The 21,859-nt window shown below is 39.2% G+C and overlaps 1 protein-coding gene across 1 annotated transcript in view; it reads left to right on the top strand.

Moving 5' to 3' along the window:
• Positions 1–21,859, top strand: part of DDAH1 (dimethylarginine dimethylaminohydrolase 1) — a 134,159-nt gene that overhangs the window by 90,022 nt on the left and 22,278 nt on the right. Inside the window, exons 2-4 of the mRNA XM_004752674.3 lie at positions 3,055–3,154; positions 9,967–10,040; positions 11,049–11,168. Of these exons, the coding sequence (XP_004752731.1) occupies positions 3,055–3,154; positions 9,967–10,040; positions 11,049–11,168 (294 nt within the window). The remainder of the gene's footprint in view (positions 1–3,054; positions 3,155–9,966; positions 10,041–11,048; positions 11,169–21,859) is intronic.

Here is a 21,859-nt window from a genome sequence, read left to right as displayed (position 1 = left end):
CAATATTTATTGAGCAATAACAATGTGCTAAGTGCTTTGCATCTATTTCAACATCAGGAGGAGCCGAGAAAGTTGATACTATTATAACTAACCACTGGTTTTAAAGATGAGAAAACTGAGGCCCAGAAAGTTAAACAAGCTGTCTCTGGCTAATGAGTAGCTGAGCAGCATTTGAATCCCAGGTCCTAGTGGATAACACTACACTATACAGACATTCCCAGGGCATTCTGTGTAACTCCAAGAGCTCCACAGTTTTTGACAATAGTACTCCAGGGATAAAAAAAGAAAGAAGGAAGAAAAAAAGGTGGGAGAGGGAAGGAAGAAGAAAAGAAAACAATAATGACCTCAAAACTAGTACCAGCTCTTGAGAAAGACACACTCAGAAGCCACAGAGATGGTCTGAACCCACTGTGGTCAGGGAAGGAATCTTTAGCAAAGTTTGGGAGTAGCAGAGAGGGGGCAAAAAGAAATGGGAGTACAGAGTAAAAGAATGAAACAAAGTGCATGGAGAGTGAAGAGAGGAGGAAGAAAGTCCTGGCCAATCTTTAGAGTATGAAAATAATATTGGTAGGCTTTAAATTAAGGCTGTTTCTCTAATTTACCCTTTTATTTCTCATTTCATGGGGGTAAAGTGAACTATTCAACTCAACCTTTAAAGCTAATGCTGTTTGTCTGACAGTTTCTCTCCACCGTGAGTAATGCTAAATTCCACTCTGCAAGGTTAGTGTCTCAGTGAAAAGTGGGTGTGTTGTTTCGACTTTTTTTTCCCCCTTGAAAGTTAATTAAGTCAACATTAACCATGGCTATGTAACCGCAGAATGGGCAGTTTCTTTGAAGGCTCATGGTTTGGATCTTTTCCTGCAAAAATTCCCACTAATATAGTTACATTTAGTATTCTAACTGCCTGGATAACTGACTCGCTCTGGGTCCGTGTATCAGGGCAATACCAGGCCTTGTTTTGCAGCTGAGTTGGTGTGCTTTACAGAACCGCTGTGCCAAGAGTTTGCGGTTCTCCATGCACAGCCTCCAGGTTCAGCCTCTCTTGTTTCTTCACCAGAAATTTCCCTGGAGTTAGCATTGCCGATTTGATGCCCTATGGTTCTACAGTCCTCAGAATATTTACTTGACATTTAACAAATTTTTAAACTTGTCCATACCCATAACTCTGAAAGCAATATGGTATCATCAATGTTTGTGTTGTGGACCTATCCTGAAGATTTTGTTTATATAGATGTGACTGAACGTTTAAGGAGAAAAAGAAGTACAGGCCTTGCACAAAATCCAGTTTTTTCATACTGGTGCAGCTGTTTTAACTTTTAAGAAACCACAAGCATTTTATCCTCTAAAACTTTAATTTGAAAGACACAGGACTTTTAAAGAAATACGATGTTTCTGAAACTGGTATATATCAGCCTCCCTACTTCAGTTCTCTTTAAACTCCCAAGAATTGAATAAAGTTCCTCTTGAAACTCTTAAGAATCGAACAAAGTTACCTATGCATTTTTCAGACCAAAATACATGTTATTGCTGTATTCCTAGTAATTTTTGAAGTATTAAGTACAATAGAAACAATAGCATCACAAGAGAGACCAAAGGTACAATGGCTGCATTCTAAAGATCTCTCTCCAAGCTCAGAGAATTTCCCCTAGTCCCAGAGGCAGATGCTAGAAGGAAACAGTTGTGTGTTTTCTTGCATTCACCATAGCACTGCAAGCCATGGTAAAGGTTATTTTGTTTCTTTTTTTATGCTACAGTAATGATTCCCCTTCCTGTTATATAGAAAAACCTATTCCGCTAAGAGAACACTAGATATATTTATTACAACATGAAGACCATTTTGTCCATGGAAATAATTTTTTATTGTTCTGAGTCACTCTGGTTTGTGGAATTTTTACATGAGTTCCAGGACAAGGCTGAGATGATATATTTATTTTAATTTGTATCCTCTTTTCTTCTTGACTGTGTGAATGTCACCCTTGTTGTCAGAATAGTTCTGTATTTTTATTTAGAAGTTACTCTACTGTAGTTGTGTCTCCTAACTCTTCATTGACAATTCAGTGTGTGTCCTGGGCATGCTGTATTTTGGCAGAACTACCTCCTTTTCTCAGTATCATGTGATCTCTTGTTTTCCCTTCCGCCCCTATTCATGTTTTCACCATGTCAAAGGTTATTCAGACCTACAGAAATATTTAAATTGTTGAGCTGTTGGAAGGACTTGAATTAAACCGTGAATTCCAAAGGGCATTTGTTATGCTTTAAATTTTTTTCTTGCGTTAAAAATAAACCTCACTGGAAGTATTCCCTAATTCAGCCCAGAATATCTCTGTGCTTTAGACTATACCCTGCAATCCTACAAAGTCCCTGAAATTCATTTTTCAAGTATTCATTGGTTTGATTGCAATTATTGTATTTGTTAAGCACCCCTAGATTAAATTTAATTAGCAGTTCAGACTTACAGAGAATCCTTAAATGTTCTGACATTTTAAAAAAATATTTGAACACAACAATGACTGGCCTGTGAGCTGAGATTTCAAGTTGCTAATTATTATCTTTGATATTTCTTCCATATATTCCTTAGTGTACATAAGACACTGAAAGACTGACTGACTGACTGACTGACTGACTTAAGGTTTAAAATTAAATCTTGTAATTTCTGGCAAGAATAGGAGGATGTGTTTTGCCTTCCACCGTCCTTGACTCATATGCTGTTAACTAGCCAGCCTTGCAACAGTGTCCTAACTAGTCAGCCTCCAACAGTGCCCTACTTAGCCTCCAACAGAAAAATACTGACTTTAGCATGGACTCGACAGAGACAAAATGGACAATTTCTAATACATAATTTATTCTCTTGCAAATGGTCATTGCAAGTCCAAACTACATATACTCATATATTCATAGGGTGTGTGTGTGTGTGTGTGTGTGTGTGTGTGTGCGCGCGCGCGCATGTGCACTTATGTACGTAAGAACATGATTCAGTGTTCAGAAGTTTTAGATGATTAGTTTTGTTGTTAGAAAATGGTAGGATATCAATCTGAATCATTTTATTTTCAACAGGTTGACATGATGAAAGAAGCATTAGAAAAACTTCAGCTTAATCTAGTAGAGATGAAAGACGAAAATGCAACCTTAGATGGTGGAGACGTCTTATTCACAGGTATCTTCATCCTCACTTTCTCTTATCCAAAACCGTTTCTGATACCTGGCTTGTATTATTTAACTGTAGGGGTTTTTGTTTTGTTTTGTTTTAATTACCAAGGGAAAAATGCTAACTGCAGGGAATTTGAAAAATACTGAAGGAATTTGGAAAATACTGGAAAGCACAAAAGAGAATGAAGTGAAAATGACCTTTCATTGAAAGATAATCATTTCAACATTTGGGTGCATGTCCTTTTAGGACTTTTGTATGCATGCCATCTATCGTATTTTTTACAAAATTGTTACCAGTGTGTACCTATCATTTTGTAGGTTTCATCTACTATATTTTATACTTTGAGCATGTGGGTTGCATAGTTTTGCATCGTGTGTTATTATATCTGGTTTGTATTTAAAAGTTTCTTAATTCAAGATGTGTCATTTACAAATAACTTTCTTGCCCAGACAGCAAGATGAATTTAAATAATTTTCAGTGCAAATTGATTTGGCTTCAATGCCAGATGAATAATAGCAGAACTCAACCAAATTAAAACAGTTAATATTATTTTGTATCTAGCTAGAATCAATTTTTATAGTGGGTATATTATTGCTGTTAAAGAAACAGTAATTAGGGGCACCTGGGTGGCTCAGTGGGTTAAAGCCTCTGCCTTCTCAGGTCATGTTCCCAGGGTTCTGGGATCGAGCCCTGCATTGGGCTCTCTGCTCGGTGGGGAGCCTGCTTCCTCCTCTGTCTCTGCCTGCCTCTCTGCCTACTTGTGATCTCTGTCTGTCAAATAAATAAATAAATAAAATCTTTAAAAGAGAGAGAGAAAGAAACAGTAATTGTAGCATTTAACCTTTCCAGCTATTTATGGTCGTATTACTGTTTTGCAAAAGTCACATCCTAAAATTTGGATCCCCAGATTTATCCTAGTTATACTGATAAGCAAGACAATCAATAATAATTTTTAATTTATAGTGAGAGTTTATTTTACCCTGAATGTCAGAGAATCAATACCTGTTTCATAGATGTAACCCTGCCAGCAAGCGCTGGTTCCCAGGGATTTGGGAATGTAGCCCAGGTGGCCCCATTGAAAATATGAAGCTTCTTAGAAGTCTAATATTTGGCTGATGTGAATTTTATATTGAATCCCTTATATATAGAGAAAATATAACCATCTTCATTTTAATCTAAACGTAATGTTTTGTGTTACTTACATTTAGATATAATTAATGTTCTAGGAGGAGGAGAGGTATTTATTCTGTGATATTTGCGTAGTCCCTTGCTCAGTGTCACATACCTATGGGTGGGGCCACTGTGTCGCTGAGCTCCAGGTGGCACCATTCTTATCACAGGCTTATGAATAGTACCCCCCTGGAGTTGTGCAGTGCGCAACCTGGGCTACTGTTGTCACAGGCAATGGCCCTGCCTCTGGAGCATGAAGTGTACACCCACTGAGCCATAAGAACACAGAACAAGGGATCAGGGCGGCCTATGCTGCATTCTCAACTCTGGCCATGTCCAAGCAGACTCAGGCATTCTTCCGAATCTGCCTAGTAAGTTTCCCTTGGAATATTCTTTGTGTCTCCCATTGATGGCACTTTTCATTCTTTTTGGCAGCACAGAACAACAGCCTGTTTCTCTTAGAAAATAGGCTTTTGTGAAAAGCTAGATGTGTAAATCATGCTTCCTTACAATAAAACTTTTTTTTTTACCAGAACATAGCCATATAATAAATAATAAATAACTTCTTGTAAGCAGGTACTGATAATATTTGAAGTGTGTTTTAAAACAAGTTGTGTTCACAGCCATTTAGCTATTTAACAGCTGAGCTGAACAGATTTCCTAAAATCTTCTCGTGTTTTGGCTCAGCCTATTCTACAGGAACCTCTTCCTTTGGTCAGAGATCTTTCCATAACATTTCAATCCTGGTGTTTTTGCCTCAACTTCTCATTAGGTACCTAAGTAGTGAGGCTTGCCTTTGACACTATCTGTAAGCTTATTTTGGTAATATTCAATCCTTAAGTTAATATCTTGAAAGTTCTTTTATTCAAAACTGAGATCATGTTGGAATATCTGCTTGGCACTTCATTCATGCCTGATGCCTGGTCCTGCCTTCTGTTTCCTACTTCTCAATTTTTTCTTTTCCTTTCTTAATTGTGGTAAAATACATAAAACGTGAAGTTTGTCATTTTAACCATTTTTAAGTATACAGTTCAAGTGGCACTAACCACATTTACCCTATTGTGCAACCCTCACCACTCAATTTTTTGATTCAGAAGAGTTGGGTAAGGAAGAAAATCTGTAGCACTTTCCATGTGTTCTGGGTCCTCTTCCCTTTGTAACTCAGAGCTTCATTAATAGTCGATCAAGAAGTGGACAGAAGGAAAGCAGCTATCCAACTCCAGTTCCACTGGGAATCTTATGAGTCAGGCCAGCAGCTACTGTCAAAAAGTATTGCAATCCTATTCCTCTGAAATGGACATCAGCTTATCTCTATTTTCATTTTTTTTTATTTTTGTGAAATATGGAGCAAATTAAAAAAAGAGTTGTAAATGTCTATACACACTTTAAAGACCAATGATAAAATGAGCACCTGCTGTCTGCCACCTGGCCTTAAGAAATAGAATATTGCCACGACCATAGGAGCCCCTCTCCTCTCAGCCTGTCCTGCATTTTGTATTAATCAGTACCTTCAACTTTTGCCTCAATCTAAATTATATGTTGTTTAGTTTTGCTTGTCTTATAATTTTATATGATTAAGATCATACTATAGGAACTAGTCTGTGATTTTTCTGCTTTTGCTCTAACTCGATGCTTCTAGCTATAGCTTTTTGTCTTCACTGCTGTGTGGTATTCCATGGTTAAGAATTACCACAATACATTTATTCATTCTATTGCTGATGGATATTTGAGTGTTTTCCAGTTTTTTTCAATTATCTTCAGTGATGCTATGGACGTTCTTATGTGTGTGTCCTGGGAATGTGTAAAGAATTTCTTTAAAGTAAACAGCTAGAAATGGAGTTTCAGGTGATAAACTCTTTTTGCTCCAGTGAAATGTATATGATCTTCTCCTTGAATCTGTTGATGTGGTTAATTGCACTAATTGATCTTGCTGATATTGGATCAGTCTTTCATCCCTGGGATGAAGTCAAACTCCACTTTTATATACTCTCTTTCTACTACAGTGCTAGATTTCGTCTGTTAATTTTTTTTCTTGAGAGTTTTGTTTTTGTGGCCTGTAATTTTTCTTGCTTGCTTTCCTTCTCTGGCTTTGAAAAAAGAATTATCTTAACCTCATAACATGTATTAGGGAATATTTCCTATGTTTCTGTTCTCTAGAATCAGTACTATTTAAATTGTGCATTTCTTGAACTTTGGGAGAACTTACCTATAAACAGACACTGTTGGCCAGGTACTTTCCTTGTGAGGAGATTTTAAATGGACTCCATTACTTTAATGGTTCCATGTCTATTGAGGGTTTTCTGAGTCAGCTTTTGTGAGTTCCGTTTTCTCATATTTTATCTAAGTTTTCAAAATGTTGGGTATAAACTTCTTCATATCTTCTTAATATCTGTTTAAACTTCACAGCATTATAGCTATGTCCTCTTTTCATTCTTAATGTTTACTTATGCCTTCTCTTTTATTCTTTTGTGTCAGAGATCTTTCATTTTTCTTTTAAGATTTTTTTAAATTTATTCATTTGACAGACAGAGATCACAAGTAGGCAGAGAGGCAGGCAGAAAAGGGGTGGGGAAGCAGGCTCCCTGCTGAGCTGAGAGCCTGATGCGAGACTCAATCTCAGGACCCCGAGATCATGACCTGAGCAGAAGGCAGCAGCTTAACCCACTGAGCCACTTGGGCGCCCCAGAGATCTTTCATTTTCATTCGTCTTGGGCAAGCGAGAAAAATTACAGGCCACAAAAACAAATTTTGGGCTTTGTTGAATTCTCTCTGTCTCATATATTTCCTTTCCTCTTCCGGTTTCTGTCCTTAATTCTTTCCCTCAAATTTCTTTGTTTTTATTCTGTTCCTTTTTTCTTAAATTTGAATTTGGAAGTTTGTCTCTTTAATGTTGAACCTTTTCTCATCTTAAGGCAAGCAGCTAGAGCTGTATAACTTTCCTTTCAAGTACTGCTTTAATTGAATCCTTTGTGTTTTGATATATGTTTGTTATCATTAGTTTTAAATGTCTTCCAGTTTCCATTATGATTTATTCTCCGACTCATTTATGGGTAATGGTGTTATTTAAAAAACATATCAGTCATTATTGTAAGTTCTTGGAGATGCCATCTTATTACTCTGATAGTTAATAAGTGAAGGAAAGATTCAGGCATTTAGCTATCTTTCCTTTACTAATTCTATTTCAAGTGACCAAATACTTGATTGAGAAAGTGTTTGGTTTTTGGTTTTTTTTTTTTTAAAGAATTCTAGCCAGTAAATGTAGATCCCTAATAAAATAATGGATCTGTGTAATGATCACCCAAGGCTGTTAAAACCTTTATATGAAAGCTTGATGGGGAGTTTTACAATGGATGGATCAGACTGATACCCTTGAACACACAGATTATTCTGGTATCACCGACAATGTGGCTGTCAGTCATGTGCTTCATGATGTGATACAACAGTACAGCCCCACCTCTGAAGTAGTCCTAGCAAAGAAAAATTTTTTAACAAGAATCTAGTTAAACATCTCCATGAAACTATCAGCTTACTGAACATACAAAGGACAAAGGAACAGTTTCATGTTAGATGATACACAGGGAAACAACCAATCAGATCCAGCAAGTAGGATCATCAGTAGGTCAAATGACATGGGAAAGGGGGAACTGATAACAGAGAAAGTCGATATAACAGACCCAACAACAACAAAAATGTTTTTTGATATTTCAGTTCCAGAAGTTCTATTATTTCCATCAGAAAGACTATTTAGGAATTGGGGGGTGCCTGGGTGTCTCAGTCGGTTAAGCATCTGCCTTCGGCTTGGGTCATGATCCCAAGGTCCTGGGATTGAGCCCCACGTGGGCTCCCTGCTTAGTGGAGAGCCTGCTTCTTCCTTTCCCTCCTCTCTTCTTGTGCTCTCTCTCTCTCTCTCTCTGTCAAATAAATGCAATCTTAAAAAAAAGAAAGGCCATTTAGGGGATATAGTCTACCATACTGCCAGAAACAGAAGTCCAACTGACTTTTTAAAGAGATAGGCAATTTGCTTTTCTTTGTGCTTTGCTACCTTAGTCTTTTAAAATAGAAATAGTGCACATGCCCTCTTATAAATTTGTTTAAATTTGCTTAATCCACTAAATTTTTTCCTAAAAAATTATATATAAATCTATTTTTATCTAGAATAATTAAGGAAATTTTTAAAATTTCAGCTGATATTTTAAAAAGATTTTATTTATTTATTTGACAGACAGAGATCTCAAGTAGGCAGAGAGGCAGGCAGAGAGAGAGAGGGAAGGAATTAGGCTCCCTGCTAAGCAGAAAACCCAATGTGGGGCTCGATCCTAGGACCCTGGGATCATGAACTGAGCTGAAGGTATTGGTTTTATCCCACTGAGCCACCCAGGGACCCCCAGCTGATTTTTAAATAAAATTATACTTTTCTCAGATAAAATATCTTTCCCTTAGATTTGTAGGTAGTTGAGTTTTCTCAAGGAACAACACAGACACACCATTAACAAACAAAACAAAAACAAAAGCCTGTCAATGTGCCATCAAAGAGTCCTCTGTCTGCCAAAAGCATAAGCCTTTGGAAGTTATCATAATGTCATTTGACCTGGGTCATTTACTTCTGTTTTAAGGACATCATGAGGATTAACGTTATAACATTTGTAAAGTCTATCAAGCAATTCTTTCTACATGATTTCGCTTTTTATACTTTAATGTTCTGGATCAAAATATACTGATTTTTCTTTGAATATGTTTTCACATTACATGTAGAATTCTTTTTCAAAAAATGAAAAAGTTAAGAATCCTCACAGTTATATATTGTTTAATATTATCTACTATAATTGTTTGCTTGCCTCTCACCAGGGGACCATTTTTACTTGATGTTTTGCCTTCTGAGAAGAAAATTTATGAAATTTCAGAAAAGCCAAATGACTAGAAAGTTCCATCCTCCTTTGCAAAATAGGTATTTCTGACATTTTGACTTGAAACAACAAATAAGAGTTTTAAGGACCTCTCTTTAGAGGTCAGGCCTAAAGACCAGTCATCCCTAAACTCCCTTTATGCATAGAGTTTCTTCAACCTTTACATCATCATTATAAGAAAAGGAATCTGACTTCATCATGAGTGTGTGATATTATTCTTTTAGGGAAAAAAGGGGAAGCATTACTAACTTGTCATTGCAAGTTACTTAATTTTGTCATTGCAATTACTTAATTTTTTATTACACATGAAGATGTTTAACTTTGTTATTTCCTAAGTGGAACATTCATTCTTTTATTGTACTAAAATTATAAAACATAAAACCTATCATTTAATTATTTTTAAGTGTATAGTTCAGTGTGCAACCATCACCACTATCCATGTCCAGAACGTTTTCACCTTCACACACTGAAACTTCATACCTACCACACTGACTTCCCAGTTCCTTCTCCCCTGAAACCATGGCAGCCACTATTCTACTTTCCCCCTCTGTGACTTTGAAAAAGTTTCTTTCTAAGGATGGTAGTTTGAAATCAGATCTGTATAAAGAGAGTAGAGTATAAGCTCTCTTCCTTCTGTGGTAGGAAAGAACTGTGTGATGCTTTAAGTTCATTATTTACAGATAAAGAAACAGTATGCCATCACTGGTGCCATGTACTCACTGTGTTCCATGACATTTATTATAGGCAGAGAATTTTTTGTGGGCCTTTCCAAAAGGACAAATCAACGAGGTGCTGAAATCTTGGCCGATACTTTTAAGGTAGGTAAAGTTAGACCATTGATGCCTGGCATACAATAATTAATAAGCATTCATAGACACATTGAATCAGCATGTCATGAATAATGGTATCTATATGTTACCAGCTCTGCAAAATAATTTTTAATATTAGTACATTTGCTAGGAGTTTTAAGAGCTGTCAAATTCAGATTTCTCAATAAATAGGCTGCATTGAGCTACCATAGCCATAAAAGACAAGGTTTTGGACATCTGTTTTTTTCCCCACTGTAAAATCATGTAGCTACCTCACAGATTTCCTGCACAATAAATGACATCCCCCAAAATCTGGAGACCCTGCTGACTCAAACATGAAACATGGATTTTTCCCAATGGAATCAAGGATCACTTGTACTTAGTACCTACTATGTGCTGGAAACTGGTCTAGATATTACGCATCTTCTCAAGGTCCCTTTACTCCATTGATTATTAATAGATTGGCTTGGCTCACCGGACTGTGTAGGAAGCTCTTCTCCCCTTGAGGACATGAGGCTCTAGTTTGCACAGGATATTCCGACATAACTTTCCAGAGTAACCCACTCCATGGATCAACCAGCAAATCTAGCTGTTGACATAATCACATATCTGGAAGCAGGCTCAGCACTTTCTTCACAAAAGTAGTCTCTATTGGGGTGCCTGGGTGGCTAAGTCAGCTAAGTGTCCAACTCTTGATTTTGGCTCAGGTCATGACTGATCTCGGGGTGCTGAGATGGAGCTCAACTTAGATGCACAGCATGGAGCCCACTTAAGATTCTCTCCCCTTCCACCTCTGCCCCTCCCTACCCCCATGCATGTGCTCACTCTCTTTCGCGCGGGGGAGGGGGGTAGTCTAAGTAGTCTTTATTTAACTGGCAACACCAAAACCTACAGATCCCAGTTTTTCTTCCGATATTCAGGGCCCTTGGTAGCCACCCTAGAAACAGCCATGCAGGGTTAAATCAGTTTTAGAACTATTCTGCAATGCCAAACTGCTTGTTTCTATTATGCACATAGGACTATGCCGTCTCCACAGTCCCAGTGGCTGATGCTTTGCATTTGAAGAGTTTCTGCAGCATGGCTGGGCCTAACCTGATCGCAATTGGATCCAGTGACTCTGCGCAAAAGGCCCTAAAGGTAGATACAAAACTTTGCTCCTTCAAAATGCAGCCGGCAATGCCTGCCGCATGGTTTTTCTCATTCTGTCTACTGGGTGGGCAGCAAGCAGCAGTGGCGGGCTGAGAACAGGCTGGTACTCCAACTTTCTCAGATCAACACTGTGGTGACCTCTCATTCATTGGGAATCAAGAACACCGACTGTAAGAACGGATGTAAGAACTCTTCACCGCTGAACTGTTCATACACCAGGGATCCTCGAAAGGCCATGACTTAGAATAAGAAAAGCCAAGAACATCACAGTTCCTTTCTCTGGGGAAAAGGAAGACATGCCACCAGTAGCACTTTCCTTAAGTAAGATAGTACACAAGGGGATATTATATTATTCTTATCCTTTTGTGTGTCTGAAATATTTCATAATAATCTTTTAGAAAAACATGATTCAGAAATACATAAAAATATAACTGTTTACATCTGGAATACTAAAATTTTAGGACAAGAATTTGTCTCATTTCACAGGTGAGACTAGGAAAGCCCCCCCAAAAAAATTACGATTTGCCCAAATCACAGAGCTAGGTCAAGAGTGGAAGTCATTGAAACCTTCCACTGCGACGTGCTTTTCTTTCTCTGTAATAGCCCCACAAGATGACCCAGACCCTCCATCATGCCAAAGACCATGTCTGTTTTGCTCACCATTGTTCCCTTTCATGTTTGGCCCATGGTGGACCCTTACTAAATATCAGATGAATGGACGAATAAGTAAATGAGAGAGGTGATATTATTTCCATTTTGCAGATGAGAACTAGATCAAATGACTCACCCCAAGCCACAAGTCTAACACTACATGGTGGGCTGGGATTACCATCTCTTCCTCACGACTTACGAAAGGACCAAAGACAGAAGCTTCTTTCAGGCAAAGAGAGGAAATCTGTGTGTCCCAAGGTGCAGAGTTAATTTTTTTGCCCTTTTAGGTCTTTACTTGTCTATCTCAGTACTAGCCTTGGTGCATTTTATCTCAGAAAAAATCCTGGCTTTCCAATTGCTGAGTTCCCCCCCCGCCCGATCCTGGACTTCCTGTAGCTTCCTCAGCCTGCTCTCCTGGCCTTCCTAGCTTCCTTTACTCATACTGTATCTTTGATTGCATTCCTAGGACTTTTAATAATTATTGCTAAACCGCCTACTTCAGAATTTGAATTAAGTGTTTTTTTCTGTGTTTCCTTTAGAGAATGTCTCTTGGTTGTTCATCTGGAAGGCTGACTCCACTTTCCACATATAGGAAAGGTGATGTCTTGAAAAAATATTTGATAGATGGTAAAAAATATTTGATAGATGGTATCACTCGAAGGACCTAGGAAGATTATTTTTCTCCTCAGGGACTAACTGTGGTGTCTATCTGTGGCAGCTGGATTGGTCGGCGCATGTCTGAGATTGAGTATAAGGGAAGGAGAGGGCTGAAGCTGGCCTATCCTGTGCTCTTGTTAATTAGCAGATGGAACATCCTCTGGGTAGACAGATTATAAAAAGTAGCTCCGTCTGTAATTCTGGGTAGACTAGATCCCTAACTCAAAGAGCTTGATTCCTAATTCAGATAGGACCCTAACTTAAATAGTCTGGAGAAACTAACACATAATGAACTAAGAGATAATACAATATGGTTAACTAGCAAAACACTGTGTGAAGTAGCCCTAACTGCTATTCACAAGAGAGGATGGAGCTCCCTGGGGGCCGGATATTCAAAGAGAACCTTATGGACAAAAATGGGGCTAGAAGGGTTTGCCAAGGCAGGATTCAGTGAGACAGTGTTCCAGGTGGGGGACGCAGTATAGACAAAGACAGAGCCAGATACATACAGGAGATCTGAGCAAACTAGTCCAACTGATAAAGAGTTTTCCTATGGGCTCCTGGAGATACGGTTGGATGGAGTAGGTGAAGTCTGAAGAGGTAGCGACTTAAAAGTGAGGAAGAAGATGAGTTTATCTCCATGAAGCAGGAGTCTGGGCTTCTGAACAGAAGGGTCTATACTGCTATAGAGATGTTAGACCACCATTCCTTTCAGAAAAAAAAAAAAAAGTTGGGGGCGGGGGAGAAGGAGGGAGAAGATGCTACAATCAGAAAAGAGGACCACTGATAACTTAGAAAAAGAAAGCCAAACCCCAAGTCCCATTGTATGCCTTGGATTCACTACCATTTCTCCACTCCTCTTTCCCATCTCATCATCAAGTCAAGTCCTCTAAGATCACTTCTTTTAAGGGCATCTAGTGTGGACTTTATAGTCCTCGTTCTTGTAGAATTTATTTGAGTTGGTGTTAATGATGTCCACTCTATACTTGAAACCTTCTGTGTCAGAAGCTATAAATAATCCTCACTTAGTGGAATGGTATTCACTTTTCGGAGATCCTATTTTCCATCAGCAAATGTGCTTCCTAAACTATGGGCCCATAGAGTTGGCAAATATCCACCTGCCGTGTTTCTAGCATCACAAAGTCTCTCCTTGTCGTGAAAGCCAAGGAATAAATTGAATGGAAGAATAGCAAGATCTCCATGCAGGCATGTTCTCAGGTCGGAACTAGGTGGTTTGCTGAAATTCCCATTTAGTGAGCGGAATTGTTTATGTATTTGAGAACGGTTTTGGCTCTTGTATTAGAAAAGTCAATAAAATTGATAGTGTGTTAATTCCTACTACTAATTTGGAGATAATCATACTAATATAAGTAGGCAGAAAGACAAATGGATAGAGACAGACCATTTGCACATAGTGAAATGTATCAGTTTTATTTTTTTCCATTTTATAGGTAAAAATATTGAGAACAGTTTTGGCTCTTGTATTAGAAAAGTCAATAAAATTGATAGTGTGTTAAGTCCTACTACTAATTTGGAGATAATAATACTAATATAAGTAGGCAGAAAGACAAATGGATAGAGACAGACCATTTGCACATAGTGAAATGTATCCATTTTATTTTTTTCCATTTTATAGGTAAAAATACCGAGATCTGATTAAATAAAACATTTTACATACAGTCCTCTGGAATCAGGTTTCCCAGGCCTTAATTTTCCTCTCCCCAATTGTCCACCCCACTCCATACTCATTCTTTGTTTTCCAGTTATTTTGCCATAAATTTGTTTCAGCTGTGCTTCTTCTCTCTCCTCCCCTCTCTCCAACTACGCACTACCTCTTCACATTTCTGCTGTGGTGTCCAGGATCTGACTGATGATGAAAGGTCTGAGTTTAGTCCCAGATGTCTGTTTTTCCCTTACTGATCTTGATGTCTCTATAGAGAAGCTCGTGGCCACTTGGGCATCTCTTTGAAGGGCATAGCACTTAAACAGAGGTGAACTGTATCTTCCTGCGCCGTATACTGAGAACTTGAGTACTTCCCACTTCTGTTACTGGTTGCTGAATACTTGCTTCTTTCAGAGCCAGAAAACTACTTCTTATATATTCATGCAAAGCAGAGAGCCCAAGGGTTTCTAGATAGTCTTATTGCATTTGAAACACTTTGTAATGTGTTGCAGTCGATTCTTGGTTAATGAAGTAGAATCTTATAGAGATCGTCTCATACCTGTCTAAGTTGTAGTAGATTTAATAGTGTGTGCATTGTATATTTAAATGAAATCATCAAGCTAGGAAGACTTTAGTGACTCTCTGCTGAAAAATCCAGAACACGTTTAACACAGGGCACTTTTTTTTTTTTTTAAGATTTTATTTATTTATTTGTCAGAGAGAGAGAGAGCGAGAGCGAGCACAGGCAGACAGAGTGGAAGGCAGAGTCAGAGGGAGAAGCTCCTGCGGAGCAAGGAGCCCGATGTGGGACTCGATCCCAGGACGCTGGGATCATGACCTGAGCCGAAGGCAGCTGCTTAACTGTGTGTCCCACACAGGGCACTTTTAATACACATTTAATAAAGAGTATATTTAATGAAGGGAAGGAAGACATATTATTACTGCATTTTACTGCTGATAAAACCAAGGTACTGGAGGTTGACTTGAGCAAATACCAAGACATTTAACATCAAGTCTTATCCTAGAAATACTATTATCTCAGCAAAATCCATCTTCAGAGCAACCTGTCTATTCTATAGTTCCCCCCCGCCAACACTTTGTATTCTGCATGTGCCTCTGGGTATACCTTCATCCTGCCCTTCTAGCTAGTGTAAGATTAATTAATTCTTGCACAGGCAATAGACCTATTAGTACTCTTGCAGAAGGAATGTTTGCCTTCTCAGAGATAATGAGAACTCCAGTTGCTGCACATCTGTAACTGCTAGTCACAAACATAATTTGAGCAAAAGAAGTCAATCACCAAGAAATACATATTTCTGGGGTGCCTGGGTGGCTCAGTCAGTTAAGCATCTGCCTTCAGTTCAGGTGGTGATCTCAGAGTCTTGGGATCAAGCCCCAGCTCAGCCCCACATGGCATTGTGTTCCCTGCTCAACAGGGAGTCTGCTTCTCCCTTTCCCTCTGCCCCGCCCCCTCTGCTCTTGCTGTCTCTGGCTTTCTCTCTCTCAAATAAATAAGTAAAATCTTTTAAAACAAAATTTAAAAGTAAAAAAATACACAGATTCTATTAGTCCTTTATTTAAACAAGAGACAAAACTATGCTATCAACAGAATAGTGGTCAGAATAGTGGTAATTTAAGGAGTGAGGGAGTCGAATAGCTGAGGGGGCTACTTTGTATGTTTAATTTTTTTTTTTAAGATTTTATTTATTTATTTGACAGAGATCACAAGTAGGCAGAGAATCAGGCAGAGAGAGAGGAGGAAGCAGGCTCCCTGCTGAGCATGATGCGGGACTCCATCCCAGGGTCCTGGGATCATGACCTGAGCTGAAGGCAGAGGCTTTAACCCACTGAGCCACCCAGACGCCCTGTATGTTTCATTTTTAAAGTGTACAAAAATACGTATATAATGTATTATTGGAAGTGGGCTGAGATTAACTTACATAAATAATTTTCCAATAGTGGGATCTAACTCTTAAGCCTCTGCATTACCTTCTACATGATTCCTGTCTTTATTGCAGACTATCCTCTTTTTATTGTATTAATTAAGGGAAAAAAAGACAAAGGTCATACTCCTTGAGCAACAACTCCCCATTTTCCCTCCCCCTAGCCCTTATACCTTAAATATATACAGGTTTTAATGGTCAGTTATACCTCAGTGAAACTGGGGAGGCAAAGGCATGGCAAAGAGTAAATCTGCACCACATCCCATCCAATTTTTCCTAAATCCATTCCAAAATCTACTTCCTTTCCAGGAACCTGGATTAATTACATGCTCTCTGTCATAAGAGGATAGACTGTAATTCCTGCCCTCTGGAGGGACTCACTGTATTGATTTTTAACTCAGTCTCCTTGGTAGCATACAGTCCTCCGGTCAGTGAGGGGGAATAAAAAGAAGGGAAGGAAGGTGAACAAAGGGAGGAAGGCAGAGAAGATGGGAGAGTTGGGAGGAGGTGGGGGAGTGACATTTAGCTAAAACTTTCCCCAGCTGGGGGGAACTTTCTCCCCAAGCTGGGGGGTTCTGCCATCTGCTGGCCAGGCAGCAAGGAGCTCACCCTTGCCTTCCTAACCCCTTGTGGAAACCAATTCTTTTCCCCTTTTGGTATCTGCAGTTTTGTTTGTTGGCTTTTTTTTTTTTAGCTTAATAAGTCCATTCTTTTGTATCACGATGAATTATTATTTTAAAATGCTTTTGATAGAAGTACTGAAAGGATGTGGTAAGAAAAGAATTATGAGATCACCGCTCCTTTTTTGTGTGTCTTTGTCATGTAAATGTAGCTGAAAGCTAGTAAGTGGCATTTCAGTAGACTTGTAATTTTAAATTGACGCTCATAATGTATCTTGATGGAAATGTCTTTTGGTTTCTTATCTACTTCCTGAAATAACTAGCTGCATTTGTAAGATTCCTTGAATGAGCACATGGGCTGCTTTGCAGCTAATTTAAATTACATAGCACAAAGCATGTTTTTCTCTTTTGAGTGACTAACTATATAATAGAGGTCACTCAGACAGTATTTCCTCTCATTTTTTTGACTCAGCTTCAGCATTGATTTTATGTCCAAAAATGTCCATGTTATTTTATAGATGGTCATATAAAGAAAGAAGATGGAAAAACCCTTAATGTGTTTGGATTTTGTATGTTTTTTTATTGCCTGGAATTTCCTTTGATGACAACTGGAACAACAAATAGCAAAAACTAAAAGACAGAATGAGAGGTAACTAGTATCAACAGGGTGATTGAAATGGAAAAATAAAGACTCTGCATTTCAAGTTGTTGTTGTCCCAGGGAATTAAAGTGTGTAGCTACAGAATTTCCCACTTTGGGTCTTTACTGTGAAATGCATGCTGACAATCCCATTGTGGGTTTAATTTAGTCTTATTATTTGGTTGTCTGTTCCAGTTGTATTCACCAGATCCACAAAACAATGATTAAAAAAAGAAAAAACTACCATGCCTGAATTAAGAAATTAACAGAAAACCAAATAGCCTCTGAGTTTGTAACAACTGTTGATGCTGCTTTTCCTGGCAGCAGTTGTCTTATCTGACGATATTCCCAGAGCTGTATGCCAACAAGACTGGGGTGGCCAAAATAAAATACTTGGCATAATAGGGCCATAAATAATCTGAAGCTAAGAGATCAAAACAGCCATGCTGAATTTCGGCACCAGTTCCAAAGCAGGAAGAAGGCAAAATTGGCCAAGTAGGAGAAAGGGAATAATAATAGTGTTTTTATTCTCTTGAGCTTTCAAGAAAATTTCAGAGAAAAAAGAGGAAGAAATTACATTTAAAGTGCTGTTCACTCTATCCATTATACGATGGGACATTGATAAATATTCAGCAGGCTTTGTGGGATGTTAGAGGGGGAATTCAAGCATCTATTGGACAGCCTTTGAATCCAAGACTCTTCCTTTCAAGAGAAAAGGCCTAAGTGACCTTAAATTAGTGGTTTTTAATGAGAGGTGTGGCTTAAAAACCAGCTGAGGAGCTTTCTGAAAACACACTGACCTGGACCTACCTCAGAAAATCCTAATGTTCTGGGTCTGGATCGCATCTCCCATTTCTGAAAAGCTCTACAGGTGATTCTGAAGCACAGACCAGTTGAGAGCCATGGCCTTCGAGGATTTCTGCAAATTCCAAAAGCATCTACTTAGAATCCTGAATAATGCACACCTGAAGAAGCCAACTATATATCATAGGTACAAGGGTATATATTCGCGTTTCAATAAAAGTAGAGCAAGTGTCATGATTAAAGCCATCAAAAGCTAGAAACTCCTTACCTTTTTGCTGCCTAGAGTTCAACATTGTGTGACTTAAAATATAATACCTAACTGGATAATAACTCAAATGCCATCATCTACTCCATTTGGCATGCTGAAATTCCTTATTAAGATATTTCAAATGACCAAAAATTGCTCCTATCATTTTCTGAGGACAGGATATTTGCCTTTGACTCATGTTTCCATACCCCCTCCCCTAACACACACACATGCACACACACACGCACACACACACACACACACACGGAAAAATCTAATAGGACCTGATCTCTGGGTGTGAAGATTTGTGCCAAAGAGACGAAAAGGTTAAACTTCACGCCATTACTGATGTTAAACAAGAACTTACGTTTCAAAATAATCATGTTGATTCTAGTAAAGAAGTGATGTTATCTAAAGAGCCAAAATGGCATTAAGTTCTAAGCTGGTAACTTAGAATCCCAGTTCGTGGGTATCCTTCTGGCTCTGCCACCAGCTCTCCCTGTATGACCCTGTCTCCTGTACTCAGTCTCATCCTGAGCAAACAGAGTTGAATCAGCCTCACTAGGAAATGAGAGCTTCATTCCTTCCCATCGGAAGCTTCAGGATGGGCAGTTAAGGTGAAGTACTGTGTCTTGAACATGTGGATGTGCACACACCTGGCAAAAAGTAGCAACCATTTAATTTTAGAACACCAGCCATAGGGATAGTTCCAAAGTGGGTTGACTGTAGACTCTTGACCACAGTGACATTGTTCTTTCAATGGCCATGAGTAATGGGAGACATTTGCATAGCTGAATATCTTCATGCGTGTTTGAGGATAGAAAACCACAGAAGACTCCAACCTAATTCCATTTTTCTTTGAGGAGGCATCAGTTCAATTACTATCAGATTGGATATCTAATAAACAACATCATTTTCTAATTTATACATAAAAATCTAATAGGAAAAAAGGTGACACTTAGGGGCACCTGGTTGGCTCAGTCAGTTAAGCACCTGACTCTTGATTTCAGCTCCGGTCATGATCTCAGGGTGGTGAGATTGAGACCTGAGTAGGGCTTTGCACCCCCCTTAAGATTCTCTCTCCCTCTCCCGCTACCCCTCCCTCTCCCACATGCTTGCGCTCGCTCGCTCTCTCTCTCTCTCCACTAAAAAAAAAAAAAAATGACGCTTCCAGAACCTTTCATTACTATTCCTTTTGCAGAAAGACTTTTTAAGAGGCTATAGGAAAAAATAAAACAGCAGGCAATTGGAAAGAGTCATAGATGAGCTTGAAACTTGAGCTCCCTGACCCTCATCCAGCAGTGCTCTTTATTGAACAGCAACTCTATGAAAGATTCTATTCCAAGCACAGGGGACACTGAGATGAGTGAAAGAGAGTCTCTGCCCTCAAGGGCCCTCTGGCTTAATTGAAGAAACAGGACAGGACTTTAAAAGATAAATACTGTCACAGTGTGACACAAGATCCATGACTAGTAGGTGTGGGGTTCCCCTAGAAGGGGTAGGAGTTCTAAGGAGGAAGTGGTCACAGGAGGTGGGAGTCAAAGTGCAAGTGGACCAGAATGAACAGCAAGCCTATCCTGTCGTAGAGGAGGAGTGGTGATGACAAACAGGATAGCTGGGGGGATATCTGTTGTATAACCAATAGACAATGGCTGGAGCAAGGGCTGGGTGCAGGGGGGGAAAGTAAAGTTAAGCTTCCAGATATAAGTTGGGGCTGACCCAGAGGCCAAGGAATAAGGGTTTTCTTCTCTTTGGGCTGTGGGGAGGCACTCAGAATATTTTAGCAGAGGTGTAAAAGCTGAAGGTGGTATTTTAGAAAAATTCTGTCTGGCCATATGCCTGTAATGATTTAAGAAGCGTAGAGATTAGAAGTAATAAAATTAGTTAGGTGCCATCACACTGTCCAGAAATAAAGAGGAGAGTCTGGACTAGAGAAGTAGCCGTGAAAATAGAAAGGCTGTGCAGAAGCTGAGTTCCATTTAGAGAAGTAACAAAACCCTGTGACTGAGGGATTTGAGGGGCACAGGAGAAAAAAGGAGCAGATCAGCACTTTGACAGATATTTATAGAACTCCCGTGCTGTCCCAGGCCTTGTACTAGGTCCTAGGGGGACAGTGAGGAGCAAAATGACTTCAGAAATGACTACCAGATGGGGTGACTTGGGTGCAATTTTTGGAAAAGAGTTCCAACTCTCCTTGTCACCATGAACTCAGTCCTCCCCATCTACACAGGAACAAACCATAGAAAATCTTTGGGCAAAAGTATGTTGCGGGATTTCACTGACCTAGATTCACATTTTGGAAACTGAGCTATACTCAGACATATTCAACTGACAGTGGCTTGGGTAGACATCCCATGTCTAAGCTTGTAACACACTAACGGGGTTGGCTCCCATTTCAGTTTCCATTGGCAGCAGGCAGAGGCTCATCCAAATTTGGAGTCTCTGTCCTTTACTCTTTTCTGTTTATTTTTTATCTTTATCTACTCACCCTAAAGGCATAACAAAAAATCACTTAAACATTACATGCTCTCCATCTCCAGTGGTGTCCTATTGTTTTTTGGCTGAATTGAGTTGGCAAAAGACTGCCCCCACCCCAAAAAGGATGCGTGTCGTGGACTGAAATTTGCATCACAGCATGACCTGTGTGACACTCTGGGCCATGCCAATGACAGTACCCTTGATGTTGAAAGGATTAGGAAATGTATCAGTTGAGCTAGAGGGAGGATGGTTGAGTTTTGGGTTACTGTTTCTCCGTGGAAATCACATGTATTAAATGCCTTAGGTGTTGATGAGTATCCTATTGCTTGGCTGAAGGTTAATAAAGCATATGGTAAAACATAGACACTAAATTAGAAGTGACATTTTAACCCTGAATTACACTCCAGCCTCTAGGGAAGGCATCCATACTACCTCAAAGAACACCAGGATTTGGGCCATCCTTAGAAATAATGATATGCAAGAGAAACAAATTCAGTTTGCCACCACCTTCCTGCAGAACCATTCCACTAGTATTATTACCCTGCTATTAATAATCACTTACTGGGGCGCCTGGGTGGCTCGGTTGGTTAAGCATCTGACTCTTGGATTTGGCTCAGGTCCTGATCTCATGGTGTGTGAGATAGAGCCTCACGTCAGGCTCCATGCTCAGTAGAAGTCTGCTTGGATATTCTCTTCCTCTGCTCCTTGCCCCACTTACTCATTAGTTCTCTCTCTCTCAAATAAATAAATCAGTCATTTTTAATTGATTATTTTTATTAACATATAATGTATTATTTGTCCCAGGGATACAGGCCTGTGAATCGTCAGGCTTACACTCTTCACAGCACTCACCATAGCACATACCCTCCCCAATGTCCATAACCCAACCACCCTATACATACCCTCCAACCCCCCAGCAACCCTCAATTTGTTTTGTGAGATTAAGAGTCTCTTATGATTTGTCTCCCTCCCCATCC

Source organism: Mustela putorius, unplaced genomic scaffold, assembly GCF_011764305.1.
Source record: "Mustela putorius furo isolate JIRA1106 unplaced genomic scaffold, ASM1176430v1.1 tig00003853_pilon_pilon_pilon, whole genome shotgun sequence".
NCBI classification, from domain to species: Eukaryota; Metazoa; Chordata; class Mammalia; order Carnivora; family Mustelidae; genus Mustela; species Mustela putorius.
Note: the sequence above shows the minus strand (reverse complement) of the source record. Positions and strands in the feature narration are given on the sequence as shown.